Here is a 14351-nt window from a genome sequence, read left to right on the forward strand (position 1 = left end):
CGGCGTCTTTATTTCGAGATCACTCGGCGAAAAACGGCCGTTCCGGGCGACTAGAAACGACATTGGAGCGCGAGTCGTGTTTCCCAAACACACAGAAACGTCGCCTTGAACCTTGTGTGCACCAGCAACACGGTCTTTAAGGGGTTTATGTAAAACACCGAGGCCGATCTAATGTTTAAGAATACTATAAAGTCTCACGAACTTCGCTAACGGCTGAGAAAGAGTTGTCTTTACCCAAAACAAACTACTTACGTCGCAGCTAAACGATAGTAATCATGAAGTTTTTCTCTACACTTGTGATCGCTGTATCTCTTTTCGAGGCTAGCGCACTTCCCGTTGAGTCAATGTAAGTCTGGCGAAAGCTCCAGGTAGAGTATATTTGTGCTAATTCTATGTCCAGTGGGGTTGAGAGTGTTAGTCGCGTCAAGAACGCAGCCAAAGTCCCGCCGTTTACCGGCGGAGTCGCATTCCCAAAACGACAGAGCGACAAAGACACAATAATTAGAGAAAGAGGCAGAAAGGTTCAGAACCCAGCGAGGATACCTCCCTTCACCGGAAGCCCCGCCTTCCCTGGGAAATAATGGTGCACAACTCTGTACGTAGACATTTACAAAAGCAACCTACTACGTAGGGAATAAAGGAGAAGTCTCGGATCAAGACACAGTAAGACATTTCAGCAGCGAGACTTGACACGATACTTACTCGAGGCTATAATAACACTGTTAGTGTCCGTACTATCTGCGGACAACACCAAACTTACCGGCTTCTTTTAACCCATCATATTAGCTTCGACACCGTCTGTGTCGATCATTTTCTCATAGGGGAGCACACTTACGTCCTGGACCTATGCTAACTAGTTAGCTTCTGCGCTCTAATTATCGTATCGGCGCTACTTACTAGCGCAGTCTATATCATTATCTTAGCTTCCGGGCCTTATCCTTCATAATATTCACAAGAATAAGCAATACTTATACACTGGGGTTATATTATTAGTTTAACTTTCTCACACTTTTAGACATCAATTACTACTTAGAAATGGGCGATACTCATAGGCTAGTTTCACCCCGTTATATTAGTATCCGCAGCGGCTCCGCTATCTATTACGTTTCGTAAAAATAAGTAACACTTATACCTTAGTTTTATTTAACTATATTAATACCCGTATTAGTTATATTACTTATAATTTTTCCTAAAAATAAACGATATTTACGGGCTAGTTTTACCTAATCGCGTTAGTTTCTATACTTCCTTTTATAATGTCTACCTCCTCAATAGCTATAGTCTAGGAACACTTGTATGCTATTTATAACCTCCTTTATTAATCTTTATACTCTCTTAGACGATATTGTTATCCGCCGGGTGTAGAAAGATATATACATTAGTAGCATATTAATCTATTAGTAATAGTGCTGGCTGTCTAATCTATCGTTATTAACCATAATAGGTGATACTCATATAGGCATTCTATCTTAAATTATTAGCTCATAGTCGCCCGTGGCACCGTCGCTCATCATTCGCCTCCTGTATCTTTCCCATACTAGGACCCTGCGACCTATTTTTCATTGTAGCACAAGACCAAACAGGCCATGTACTCAAAGACTTGAAAGCACAATAACTCGCTGTAGAAGACTCGTCCCTCGGGAGTAACAATAACGTTGCCCCGGAAACGAGAATAGGCACAAAAACCGAAGTAAGCTTTATATTAAATAAGGTCGGTTTATAGTTAGTTAGCGGCTAGTTATATAGCTTCGTTCTTACTTTTAATACGGACTAAGGGAAGTAAAACTTAAAAAATTCGCATAAAACTCTCAATCTCCCTACTAAAAGGCACAAAAGTAGAAAGTGCGGGTTAAGCCTTTAGAGCAAATCATACCTTTAAAACTCTTATATACTATGCACAGGCCGTTTGGACTGTTTCAGGGGTAATTGCATAGCGCAGAATAGGGATAGAGAATGACTGATTCATCATTACCAACGATTTTGCTTTTTGCCACACTGGTCGTTCTGGGCCTAGGCGTAGAATTATCTGAGACATCACGGTCTAGTCAGGGATTCAAGACTTGGACCTAAATTCTGTTCTATAAAGTGTACTAACTCTACGTGGAAGAGGGAAGTTGAGAGGGTTTAAGTAAATAAATAGTCTTGAATATGGCTACTAGCATCTCAGATTGATCCTCTTGGCCAGGCAAAGTCAGAAATACGCCTGCGAATGCCTTCAAGTCAATGTCTAATATCCTTCATCAGTATATTGCAGCTATCGTTCTAAGAACAGGTCTAAGGGTTGGCTTTGCAGCGGTTGCCTAGTTTAGTCGGTACATCTCGCTATACCGGAAGATGGCGCAGCATACCTCAGCCCTTGTAACATGTTCGACGATAGAGAACTATAATTGATCTATATCTTTCGCAGCAACGGCGTCGGAGCTTGTGGAATGGCATAGCTGGCTAGTGGTGCTCTTGCGACTCTTTTCCAGCGGACTGGGGGGCTGTGATTCGTTCAAGTGCATGACAAGGTTTGCGCGACATCACTGATCTGACTCTCATGAGATTCGCATTTTGCGATGTGAGAAGAAGCTAATACTAATAAGGCATTACCGCGCCGGTAATTATGTTCTGTTTCCAAGCCAGTCCGGTTGGAATCTTGATGATGGCGCAGCCAATCCCAAGCTTATTCAGCTGGTGAATGTGGCGGTAGGCTAAAACTCAGCTGTGTCCTAGCCTAGGCATGTTTTAGTAACGGCGATATGCCTCATGAATTAAAGGGCGTTGATAAAATGCAAACGACAAACTCGAAAGTCAAAGCTTATCGACTCATTCATCAGCCTCCTCAACACTTCACTCACTACAACCTCAATAATCAACTTCGTCATCAATACAGTCAGCGTGCAGAAACCCGCTCTTGACCAACTCAAATTCTAGGCTAAGCTCAATTGTACAAGTTGTCTAGACTGATTATAGAATATTTACATATACCATTCGGAGAAGTCTCCCTTTTTGAGTGAAAAGGGGTCGCCCCACGCTTGATTATTTCCTTATACCCAAGTTACGATGAACTTGGTCAACTTTGCGGTTTTGCCCTCAATTAATTCAACTTAGACCTCGAAGTCGAGTTGTTTTCGCCTCAACCCTCAAGGGACACAACATCAGGCAACTTGAGCTGCATATTTGCATCGCAACCGAATCGACTTTCCGTACCTGAAAAACAGAAACGGAAACAGAACGCAGGCAAGGGAGAGAAAAGCCGGAACAGAACTTGCCCAATGGATGCCAAGGCTATGGTACATATTGGTGGTGAAAAGAGGGAACGCTGCGGCAAAAAGACTTCGCAAGACGGAGCTCGCGGCGAGAACGGAGGCAGCGTATATGACATCTACAACGTTAGACGTCTCCATTTCGTGGGAAAATGTACAAAAAGACCGAATACTCACAAGAGTCGACCAGGTAGTTCATCAGGCTTAAAAAAACCAGGACAAGACCAGCCGCGAAAAAGCCCGATCCGACAATGGGAACGATCCAGTGAATGTTTGGTCCGTTCGTCCAGGCGAACCAGAACAGGCCGATAGGTAGGAGAACTGATCCAATCAGAGCAGGGGGTAGTCTCATTTCCGGAGGTGCACCGCCATCATAGCTTTTGTTGACTTTGATGTAACGAATATTGTCGTAGCCGCTATACCCAACAGCAAACATCATGCCTATGGCGACACCCAGAAATGCAAGACCACCAACGCCGTTGGACCAACCACGGGTTTGCTGGAAAACAATCGGAAAAGCGGCGAACATCATGTATAAGGTCCCAAAAACGACAGCTTGGAAGATAGAACAGAGCAGAACGATAGGCTCCAAAAACAAGAGTTGCCATGGTCGTAGCAGAGCCTTTCTTAGCTCTGCGAGCAATGCTTTGTTGGGGTGACCAACATCGAATTTAGAGACGTAAACATGGCCGGTAATTTTGGACAGAACTTCTGCCCTGCGACGCAGGATTACGGCGGCGTAAGTCTCAGGAACCCAAAGTGAACCGAGGATCCAAAGAACACCAGTGAAGATGGCCATCAGGCCTTGAAGCCATCGCCAGCCCTTGGCCTGGCTCAGGAAGCCACCTGCGATTGGGCCTACAGCCGGTCCAAGAAAAGGGGCCTGGCTCACATTGGCGTCAGCAGGTGAAAATAAAGGCAAGCACAATGAACAAAGCACATAACCGAGCAGGCCAGTCAAGCGGGTCATACAGGGATTATCTAGACGCACCGTTGCGAAGAGAGCATTGGCCAAGCCTCGTTCGTCCGCCGAGAACATATCAGCAATCACTCCGCCGGCATTTGTCAGAGGTGCCGACCCAATCGTCCCAGCTAGAAAGCGCAAAATGAGCAGAGTTTCAATGTTCTTCGATCCAGCGGCGCCAGCATTGAACGCCGTCAGCGCACCAAAGGTAATAACGAATATGAGTTGTCTGCCGAACATTTCCGAGAGGGGTGCGAATACAAGTGGTCTGCAACAATATGAGGCTGGTTAGTCATTTGAATTCAATGGTATGCAGCTGGCAATACTTCACCCCAAAGCAAAGCCTATAACGAACAAGGACACTCCGAGTAGAGCCACCATGCGGCTAACGTTGAACTCATCGACGATGTATGGTATGCCGCTAGAAAATGAACTAGATGCAAAGCTTACAGCTAGAACTGCAAACGCTAGGAGGAATGTGATAGACCATTTCCTCCAGCTTGGCAACTGTAATGGGTTGGCAGAATCCGCTACCAGGAATTCGACAACAAAAGGGTCGCTTTGGGTGCCATGACCCTGGTAAGACCAATCTGACACTTCTTGGGTAACGCCAGCAGCATCGTATAGGTAAGAAAGAAACGCCTTGTGGTTGGTCGCAGAGGCCGCCTTTTCGACATCCCGTTCACCATTCATCATGGTGGATAGGGGCGGAGGTGAGGATGAAGGAAAGTGAACAACGACGAAGGCGTCAAGTGTGATCGGCTGTCATAGTATGGGTAATTGGTCATTGGACTATAGCAAAGTCGTGCGAGTGCTTTGTGATATATGCAACATCGCCAACTTGAGACCATTTTCGTGTCTAGCCGTTGAAAGCCGGACATAGTTGTTATCTCCATTTGCTCGCAACGTCGCGCTCGCAGGTCTCAGTCATTGGCTTTGGAACACATACATACGTGACTAAGCGGGAATATATGAAGCTATCTCCGCCACGCTACTCCATCAAGATGGCTCTAGACTTTCGCCGCGCTAGCCAGGATCTTGTCGATCAACTTTGATCCTGGCAATTGGTTAATCATGGCCCATGGTGGGTCTTCACTGTGATTAGCACCGAGGCGGTGATCTAGGCTACGCGACGGTGGGTTAAGGTACGTGACGCACGTTCAATGATTTCAGCCCCTGTAGTCACCTGTGGAACCCTAGTGCCACCAGACAGACACGAGACGACCAGGCGTCCAGGTATTTACAGGAATGAGCCTCGCTGTTCTTTCTTAAAAATTTCCCTATTCAGGTTTCAGAGGCGCTCCCAACGGGGTTATAACTACCTAATTAGGCAGTTAATATTACAATGCTTTTCTATCGAGAAGGCGAGCTTACAAGAGGAGAGAGCAAATCTATCCACTCCACTTCTTATGACTAGGATTTCGCGAAACCGAGCTGCTAGCTTGAGGTTGCGCGGTTCTCATGCACCTGCATCTATAGTAACGGCATGGCCTGAAATGCTCCCAAACCGGCCTCCAATCAGGGTCGTTTCAACAGCTTCTGGAAAGGCACAAAGTCAAGAATTGATTAGGTTCCCATTGCACGCAATTTCCGGTATTCAGGATCAGGCGGAGGTGTTACGGGAAGGTGGAAACAAGTGTACACCGATATGAAGCGGTGGCAATCGGTCCGACAAAGTCTTGTTCCCAACGAGTCGAATTTTTGACATGAGAGATATCCACCCCAGGTACATTTCAGATATGTCCCTGAATTGCAATGCGGCATACAAATCGATATAAGAACTGGAGTAGGATGTGAATAAACCAGACTGCAGGGCAATTGCGACGTCCAACAAGTTGCGCAGTAAGCACAGTGTCATCATGGAAGGCCAAAAGCTTCGTGTTCTCATCGTTGGAGCCGGTATAGGCGGTCTCACCGCCGCGTTGGCATTGAGCCGCGAAGGCCACGAAGTCTTGGTTTGTCATCGACCTCTCTTCCGGCGCGGTCTATTATCTAACCAGATGCTTTCAGGTGTTCGAGAAGTCAAAGTTCGCCGCGGAAATCGGTGCAGCCATTGGGCTAGCAGCAAACTGTACCTCTATCCTGCGAAAGATTGGTTTCGAGCCGGAGGAACACGGGTCCAGCATCTGCAACCTGGTTTGTACTTTGGTCAACTTTGGTCATATCCTGCAGAAGACGTTGCTAAATGGGTATAAACAGTGGACTATGTACAATTCGGCTGGCAAGTGCCTCGTCAAGCAGGAAATTCCGTCCAAACTCCAATCGGAGGTGAGTTGCGCGCACCTGCTCGCATGAAGAGTCGAAAACTGATGAGAATAGAGGTTTTACTTCATCCACCGAGCGCATCTCCACTCAGCCCTTAAGCACCAAGTCCTGCAACAAGGAGATACCGGCAGCGAGCTGGTTCAGCTACACCTCAGTTGTGACATTACATCTCTAGATATCCAGAACGGCCAGCTGACGCTGTCCGACGGACGGAAGTATCATGGCGACGCGATTATCGGCGCTGATGGTGTCCACGTAAGAACTCTGTGTACCAAAAGTGGCGTCGCGACTAATGAAAGGCAGTCATTCACCCGGCAGTACATCGATGCTCACAAGAAGGTATTCCCTTTTCGAAAGCATTGCTACCGTTGGCTATCTCCGAGGAGCACCATGGCCGATGACAACCGAACATCGGAGTATGCCAAACTCGGTATTTCCTTGACGGAATGGATGGGAAATGATCGCCGTATCATCTGCTATCCTTGTGCCGATGGCGAGATGTTGAACCTGGTCGCCATTGTACCGAGCGAAGAGGTGGAGGCGGCTGCCATTGGTTGGTTATCTTCTCAAGTGTATGGTGCGTGTTCACTAACGGGCCTCAGAAGCGGAATCTCCTCAGCACAAGAAGAAGGGGATGCTGAAGTCGTTTGAGACTTTCGGTGACGGAGCCAAAGCTGTTCTGGAACAGGCCCCCGAGGAAGATCTGAAGGTGTGGCCTTTGTTGGACATGGAACCCCTTGAGAAATGGTCTGAAGGTCGCCTCGCCCTCATAGGCGATGCTTGCCACCCCTTCACACCGTGTGAGTGTACTCGATCAAAAGTTGAACGACTATCGGCTGACAAGACAAGTTATGGGTCAGGGCGCTGCAATGGCAATTGAAGATGCTGTCACCCTCGCTATTCTGCTACGGCGGGGCACTCTGGCAGAAGAGGTCCCAGAGCGGCTCAAGTTGCTGCAGGTCTGTCGCAAAGAAAGAGCTGACCGCATTCAAGATTACGCTCGTAGAAATGGACAAGATGCAGGCGACTCGCAAAGAGGCCAGCCCACTCGTACGTACTGTATGCCCGAAATTGTGATCCCAACTAACCCAATCAGCCAATGAGTTTCGAGGATGGACTGCTTATGCCAATCAACATAATGCGTGGGAGCACGCGGAACGGGTACTCCAACGAAGCCTGTCAGCTTGATGGTCTGCAAGTATCTGCTTTTACTCAAGAGCAAATGACAGAGCAGATAGCCAATCTGGCGACAAGAAGACAGTTGTGTGCAAAGACCGTTTGGACGCTTGATTGAAGTGCGAGTATTAGGAAGTCGGGCAAGAATATCATAATGGAGTTCCCATCGCCAACGGGGCCAACGGGACCAACGCGTGTGTACCACACTTTCGCACATCAGCCACATTTGTCACCGCTGACGGCTACTTGTTTTACGTGTCCGCCCTGGTCAATATATTTGATTATCGAAGTGAAAGATGGTATTAAACCATAAACAAGTGTAACCTGGTTCAAATAATGATCGTTCCTCACGGCCATCGTCTCAATTTTGTCGTCGAGCAGTGAAAGCGGGGGTTTTAGGCTCGTTTAAGATAGAGTCACGACACGTCTGAGTTCGAATTTCTGACCGAATGACCGGAGACTATGTGGGAAACGAATCGCTTCATGCTCAAATCAGAGTCAAACGATAAAATTGGAGCGTCTTTAGATGCATGTTGGGCTTTTGTGATGCAAAGTTTGCCATGGGCTTGGCAGAAGAAGCTCGCCAACTGGCAAGTGTCATAACTATCAGCAAGAGGAGTTTGAAGCATGACAAGGCGTTATGGAACTGCCGGAAAGTGATGAGCCAGCATCGTAATGCCTGAGGTGCGTTTATCTAACTCGACACGCTGTTTTAGATGCGCAGAGGCCTTCAGATGATACGAGGGGCGTTCCTGATACGTCCACTTGGCGTTGTACATATGCTAACGCTTCTACATCTCAGACAAATTCAAAGAGCAAACTCATCATGTAGAAGTATCCATGAAAATTCAACGTGCTTGAAATTATGTCAGGCAGACTGCCAGCTTGAGCCGGTAGCAGTCCGCAGCAGTAAGTACAAGAATGACACAACACCAATAATCGTTGGCCAAGCTTGAAGAGTCATGAAAGCATGCCATAACCATTTTGGTTACGGTTTAAAGTCGACACTCCTGCTGTGAAAGAAGCTACGGCTCAGGTGAAGACTTGAGTGGGTGATCGAAAGGGAACCAGATGAGATCGGCCTCACTAGCGGCGATGCATTGCGGTCTTAAACACCATTAGCCACGTCAGCAGCAGCCAAAATGCCGTCAAGGGTGGAAGCGGCTTTCGGAAGGCATTTTGGATAGCCAAATTCCGTCAACAGTAGACCTGTCAACACTGCTGGTAATATATCCCAACTTCAGCCAAGCACTCTGAGTAGTTTAACGTTGCCCATAAATCTGGACTCGGACAGCAAGAGACCTCAAATTCAATGTCTGAAATCTAAGCAAAAAAGCACCATACATACCAAGCAAAGAACCTATTTGTCATTATCTCCAAGGTTATGGAGGAATTAGGCCAAAGACAGTGACAACAAACACGACCTTTCGTCAAGCACAACCTTTTCCTATAGCTTCGGCTATGGTACACAAGTTGCTACGTGACGGAACTACATATGTACCTTACTCGGAATAGCCCCACACAAGTTAGGGGCTCTCTTTTGAATACATCGCTCAACGGTACAGTTCCAGCTTCTGGCAGTACGGCTGCCATCCGTCACAGAATGTACGGTCTGCGTAATGATCCACTACGTAATTTGTGCGAGCCTCATAGCACATAGCGTGCCAAATTAGTGGAAAGATCCACTACCGGATCTAGGACTCTAAACTCCGTACTGAACAGCGAACATTTTATAACGGGCTCGGGCGAAAAAGTGAGGCCCGCCTTCGGCCTCAGGGAAGCATGCGAGGACGAACGATACATAAAAATCAGATCCTGGATTTGCTAAAAACGGCTACTAGGATAAATTGTCCCCCTAGCTTTCAGCGCGAAGAATAATCGCTTCAGGAAGGCACTTGGGCTCATATACCTGTAGGGCCGAATGTCGGGTTCTTTGCTTTCTTGGAGGTTAGCTTCGGTATTGTACCGTTTCAATTCCCCGATGGTGTCATTATTTTCTTGCGCGAGTAGTTATGTCCATTTAAAGAACTTTTTTTCTTTTCAGACTGTCTTTATGTGGCATCTAACTGCCTTCTATCCGCTGCGTCCAGCCGGAACAGTCAATCCAACCTCTCAATATGCATCAATCGACCAAGGACACAACCATCCCCGCCGGCTCCTGGGTGCTCATTACCGGCGCTACAGGCTTTATCGCCTGCCATGTAGCCCGTCAACTCTTGAAGCGCAATTACAAAGTCCGCGGTTCGGTTCGGAACCTAGTCCAGGCATCGTGGCTTATTGATCAGCTCTTCAAGTCACATGTTGATCGAGGCGAATTTGAACTCGTTGAAGTCCCTGACTTAGGCGCGAAAGGTGCTTTCGACGAAGCTGTGAAAGGAGTTTCTGGAATCATTCACCTGGCAACTATTACCAGTCTCGACCCCGACCCGAGGAAGGTCATTCCTGGAACTGTTGATGGAGCATTATCGGTGCTGAAGGCAGCCGCCGAAGAGCCATCCGTCAAGGAGGTTGTGTATACCAGCTCTTTTGTGGCCCTCATTTTGCCGCGGGCTCGGGATACGACGCATGTTACACAACATACCTGGAACGAAGCCGCCGTCGAAGCTGCGTGGGCGCCACCTCCCTACGAGGCTTCTCGCAGCATGTCCACATACGCGGCAAGCAAGGTCACTGCTGAGAAAGCTGTCTGGAATTTTGTCAGCGAAAAACAGCCTCATTACAACGTCAACTCGATCAATCCGTCTGGTGTGTTAGGGGAGCCTTTGCACAGAAAGCATGCTGAGGCAAAGTCCAACTGGCTCAACCACATTTGGAACAATAAAAGGAGCCTCCTGGATCCCTACCCTGCCGGTGAGTAACATGGAGCATATTGACACGGATCAAGGAAATTATTGACAGGCAACAGCCTATTATGTAGATGTCAAGGACGTTGCATTGCTCCACGTGGCAGCCATGCTTGACCCGGCTGTTCAGAAAGCCCGTGTGCAGGCTTGGGGCAACAGCGCTCATTGGAACGAGTTTTTGGCTATTTTAAGAGAGACGCGGCCAGACCACGCCTTCATAGAAGACTATCTAGAGACTTTCCATCTTGCTGTGTCGATTGACCAGAGTGAAGGCCTTAGCTTGTTGAAGAAATGGGCAGGTCAGGAGGGATGGAGGACTCTGCGGGATGGAATCGTTGATAGTGTAAGCAATGTCTACTTCTAAGGTAGCTGGGATGAAAGATTACATGAGACACCATTATCTACTTCGCCCGTACTGCACCGTCGCGGCGACACACTGGAGTCACTATTTTGCCTTGGTTGTTGCATAGCGTTATACACAGGTGAAATCATCACCGTAGATGGACTGCCCTCGGAGTGTTGTCAGATGCTGTAGACCAATAACCGAGCCACCTCTGAAACGGCCAGCTCTACCTATATCTCTAGCTAGGTTATAGACACCCAAAAGGCCTAAAGCCCAATCCCGTCGACGGCATCCTTTAGTTTCCAAAATACAGAAAGAACTAGAACTTGGGAACTTAAACACATTTCAGAAAAGTAAACCCCGCTTGCGCCCAATGAAGCTGAATCCTGTTCTTTGGTGCAGGTCATACTTCTCAGGGGGACGAGTCTGAATGACCAGTGTACAGAGCGAAAATATTTGCGGGATAGGATATCTGATCTGCTTTTTCTATTCTCAAACCAACTACGCATGCTGTAAATCGTCAAGTCGAGACTACGGATAATATTGAGTCTTTGGCTTTTTATACTAGTAAACTGGATGACGAGTGCGAGAAGCTAGGAAAATGGATGCTCAATATTCTGGATGAAGTAGAAGACTGGATAAAGAATAATATGAGAGGCCTGATGGGGAGTATATGGCCAAATAGCTCGAAGATAAACTAGGTAGAACGGTAAAAGGGAATATTATTGATAGAATTGCGGCTCTGTTACTATAGGTGAGTGCAAAGATGCACAAACCTTCACAAGACTAGTTGTTACTCAGGTTATATTGATGCACGCGTCGAGAAATTGCTGGGTAGCGTCTTACCTTCCGTATTCTCTCTACTCAACCCGAGATGTTGCTTAAACATTAGTTTGGCATTACACGTACTCTCTAACACCGCTCCATCTCAAGCAATGCACACGACGCAAATGATGGAACTACAGCCCGGCCGTTCATGGGAGGAAGACAATCACGCATTCACATAGGTAGACCACCGAAAAGTAAAACACAAATGGGATCCCAATTTCTATAAACAAAAAGCAAAACAAATTCGAACCGTGTACAATCTACTGTTACATAAGATAGCGAGCTTCCTGTGACCGACCTCTCCATGTCCCTTAGCCGACGATGGTCTGGCACTCGGCCTCAGACTTGTTCAGCTCTCCGATAGCCTCGGCCTCGCAGCCGGCAAATCCGACAACGTCGAGGAAGATCCCGATAGGGCCGCTAACGACAGCAAGACCCAGCGCAGCGGTACCGCAGATTGCAATCTTTCCTACAGCAGACGTGACGGCGCCAGTCTGGCATTGGCTGCAGAGAGTGCCACAGTTCATCTCTCCGAGCTTGCGGCCTTTGCCACCGCCATTCTCGATGGCCTCCATGGCAGCATTGCGAGCTCCCGTGAGTCTGTCTTGAGCCTGCTTGAGCTTAGGGTCCTGGCGGGCGATGAACTGACCGGCGCCCGCCCCCTCGTGGTTGGCAATGGCGGGGCTAGGGGCAGCCATGCTAGTGGCGGCAAGGAGAGTGACGAGGATGGCAGAGGCGTGCATCTTGATAGTGTTGGTGTTGGTGGTGTTGGTGGTGTTGTTGGTGTTGGTAAAATGAGGGTTGGTTTTGAATGAGTGTAGGTAATGAATGTTTGAAGGAATGAGCTGAATGGTATTGTAGTGTAAAATGATCGTGATGAGGAGAGAAGTATGCATCTTTGGACGGGAGAATAACTTGATCCTTTATACTTTCCAAGTCCACCTCATTCTAGTGTCTTTCGTATGGTCCAATGGCCAGTACGAGATCACTCGCATGTTGTCCCTTCAACATCTCAAGACGTAACAACACGGCAAGACCGATTCTTCTGCCCTATGCACTACTCTGTATAGTGCCTCGTGACTATGAGTCTTGGCTGCGACGAAAGATGAACTCTCAAAGGAGGCAGAATTCAGAAGGACCAGAGCTTCCTACATGAGATTCTCGACCAGGCCTAGTTCCGGGTCTTGGCGAGGAAATTCATGTATCTGGATGAATTATTGTCCTGCCAAGGCATGCTCAAACTGTCAGATCTGTGTTTCCGGGGTCCCCGGCACTGTCAGCAGATCATACAGCGATAGGAGCGGCTATTAAAGTTAGACATAAGAGTCTGGAATGCAGTTGCCGTGCGATTAGGTACATGGGGATGATATTCTCCCGATAACCGGTGCAGCGGATGAGCCCTCCTGCGGGCCGTGTTTGCGCTAACTTGTTAAAGTATATATAGTCGTAAGGTTGACTAGGAACGACAGTTTCCGATTCATTTTAGACCCGCTGATGTGGATAGGGCCATTGGGCGAGCCGCGAGACTTGATCGAGACGGGCCGATCAGGCCGAAATACCCCGACCCTCAAGGGTCCTGGCACAAGGTAAGGGTGGGTTAATCGAAGAGGGGTTTCCTAATCTGCACAGTATGCTATCGTCCGTGCAGTGGCATGTGAACTGGAACACTATAAATAGACTTCCTCTATAATGGATCTTGTCACATGTGGGGGAGGCCATAAGCTACCAGTATTGACAGGTAGCTATTATGTAGATTTGTATCTTGCCGTTCGGTATCGGATCCTGTATTGATTTGAGGTCATCTACCTTAATTCAAGGCGCCAGAAGCATACAAGTTCATCGTAATCTGTCGCAGGATTGGCAACGGGAACTATGCCAAGTAATGTGATCCCGGGCAAACTATAATTTTCTAGATAGGCTCGGTTTCATCCCGGTCATTGGCCGAAAAGTAATGTAGTTCTGCAAGACATGATAGCCGCACGTCACATGGAATGTCTCTAAACATTACATACTATCTCCTTCGTTCAGTACCATATTCGCATCGTAATAAGCCACAAGAATCTTGACTGACAGCGTTCATCTATCGCAACGTACATTTGATCAAGGAGCAATCCGCATCAGCAGCTTCGACGTCCAATTGCCGCCATACAGAGGAAAACTGTCAAGCGAATAAGGTCAAACAATTTTCGTGGCCAGGCCTGTGTCCATTCCGCAAAGCTTAGGCCCGTGCCTTAGTCATGGGTCCAAAGAACTTACCATAGACTTCCTCTAGGCCCATAAGGCTGATGTCTGCAGGGAAGTGAGCTTTGACCCGAACGCTAAACTACATTGGACTCGTTCTGGATGGAGGTGTGGGGCCCCGATAATCTGCATGTGCCCGGTGTCCAGCAGGGATGTTATTCCCTTTGCCATTGCGCCCGACAACACTGCCAGGGTCCAATGATGTGATACTAAGGTGGATTTCGAATATAGTCGAGAGCTTTGTCTTACGGCCCTCGACGATGGTTTCAGCATACTACCGGCCATAGGGGGAATTCTAGCCTTATCTCAACACGTTACGAGATCAGCTTTCATTGCGGGCGTCTGGCAAGACGATTTGGGGCTTGGCTTGGCCAAGGAATCTTGTGATATTAGTCGAATTGGTAGGCGTGTCAGGCGAAGCCTACATCAACTATTTTTTGAGC

General features: G+C 47.7%; 5 protein-coding genes across 5 annotated transcripts; 3 read left to right on the forward strand and 2 right to left on the reverse strand.

Moving 5' to 3' along the window:
• Positions 1–275: 275 nt before the first annotated feature.
• On the forward strand, positions 276–581 carry CPAR01_05865 (uncharacterized protein; the record flags this gene model as incomplete). Its single annotated transcript, XM_060490141.1, has 2 exons — positions 276–346; positions 401–581. 2 exons carry the CDS (start codon positions 276–278, stop codon positions 579–581), a joined length of 252 nt encoding a protein of 83 aa, XP_060351607.1.
• Positions 582–3375: 2794 nt separating this feature from the next.
• CPAR01_05866 (MFS multidrug transporter) lies at positions 3376–4908 on the reverse strand (the record flags this gene model as incomplete). The annotated part of the gene is made up of 3 exons (XM_060490142.1): positions 3376–4131; positions 4240–4480; positions 4568–4908. 3 exons carry the CDS (start codon positions 4906–4908, stop codon positions 3376–3378), a joined length of 1338 nt encoding a protein of 445 aa, XP_060351608.1.
• A 1163-nt stretch (positions 4909–6071) lies between these two features.
• On the forward strand, positions 6072–7665 carry CPAR01_05867 (FAD binding domain-containing protein; the record flags this gene model as incomplete). Its single annotated transcript, XM_060490143.1, has 6 exons — positions 6072–6167; positions 6223–6480; positions 6532–7030; positions 7080–7277; positions 7327–7527; positions 7574–7665. 6 exons carry the CDS (start codon positions 6072–6074, stop codon positions 7663–7665), a joined length of 1344 nt encoding a protein of 447 aa, XP_060351609.1.
• A 2105-nt stretch (positions 7666–9770) lies between these two features.
• CPAR01_05868 (uncharacterized protein) lies at positions 9771–10860 on the forward strand (the record flags this gene model as incomplete). The annotated part of the gene is made up of 2 exons (XM_060490144.1): positions 9771–10503; positions 10559–10860. The coding sequence occupies 2 exons, from the start codon at positions 9771–9773 to the stop codon at positions 10858–10860; spliced, it is 1035 nt and encodes a 344-aa protein (XP_060351610.1).
• A 1118-nt stretch (positions 10861–11978) lies between these two features.
• Positions 11979–12563, reverse strand: CPAR01_05869 (uncharacterized protein; the record flags this gene model as incomplete). Its single annotated transcript, XM_060490145.1, has 1 exon — positions 11979–12563. The coding sequence occupies one exon, from the start codon at positions 12561–12563 to the stop codon at positions 11979–11981; it is 585 nt and encodes a 194-aa protein (XP_060351611.1).
• Between the last annotated feature and the right edge of the window lie 1788 nt (positions 12564–14351).

The sequence above is a fragment of the Colletotrichum paranaense genome (genome assembly GCF_030867605.1).
Source record: "Colletotrichum paranaense strain IMI 384185 chromosome Unknown Scaffold_4.1, whole genome shotgun sequence".
Taxonomy (NCBI): Eukaryota; Fungi; Ascomycota; class Sordariomycetes; order Glomerellales; family Glomerellaceae; genus Colletotrichum; species Colletotrichum paranaense.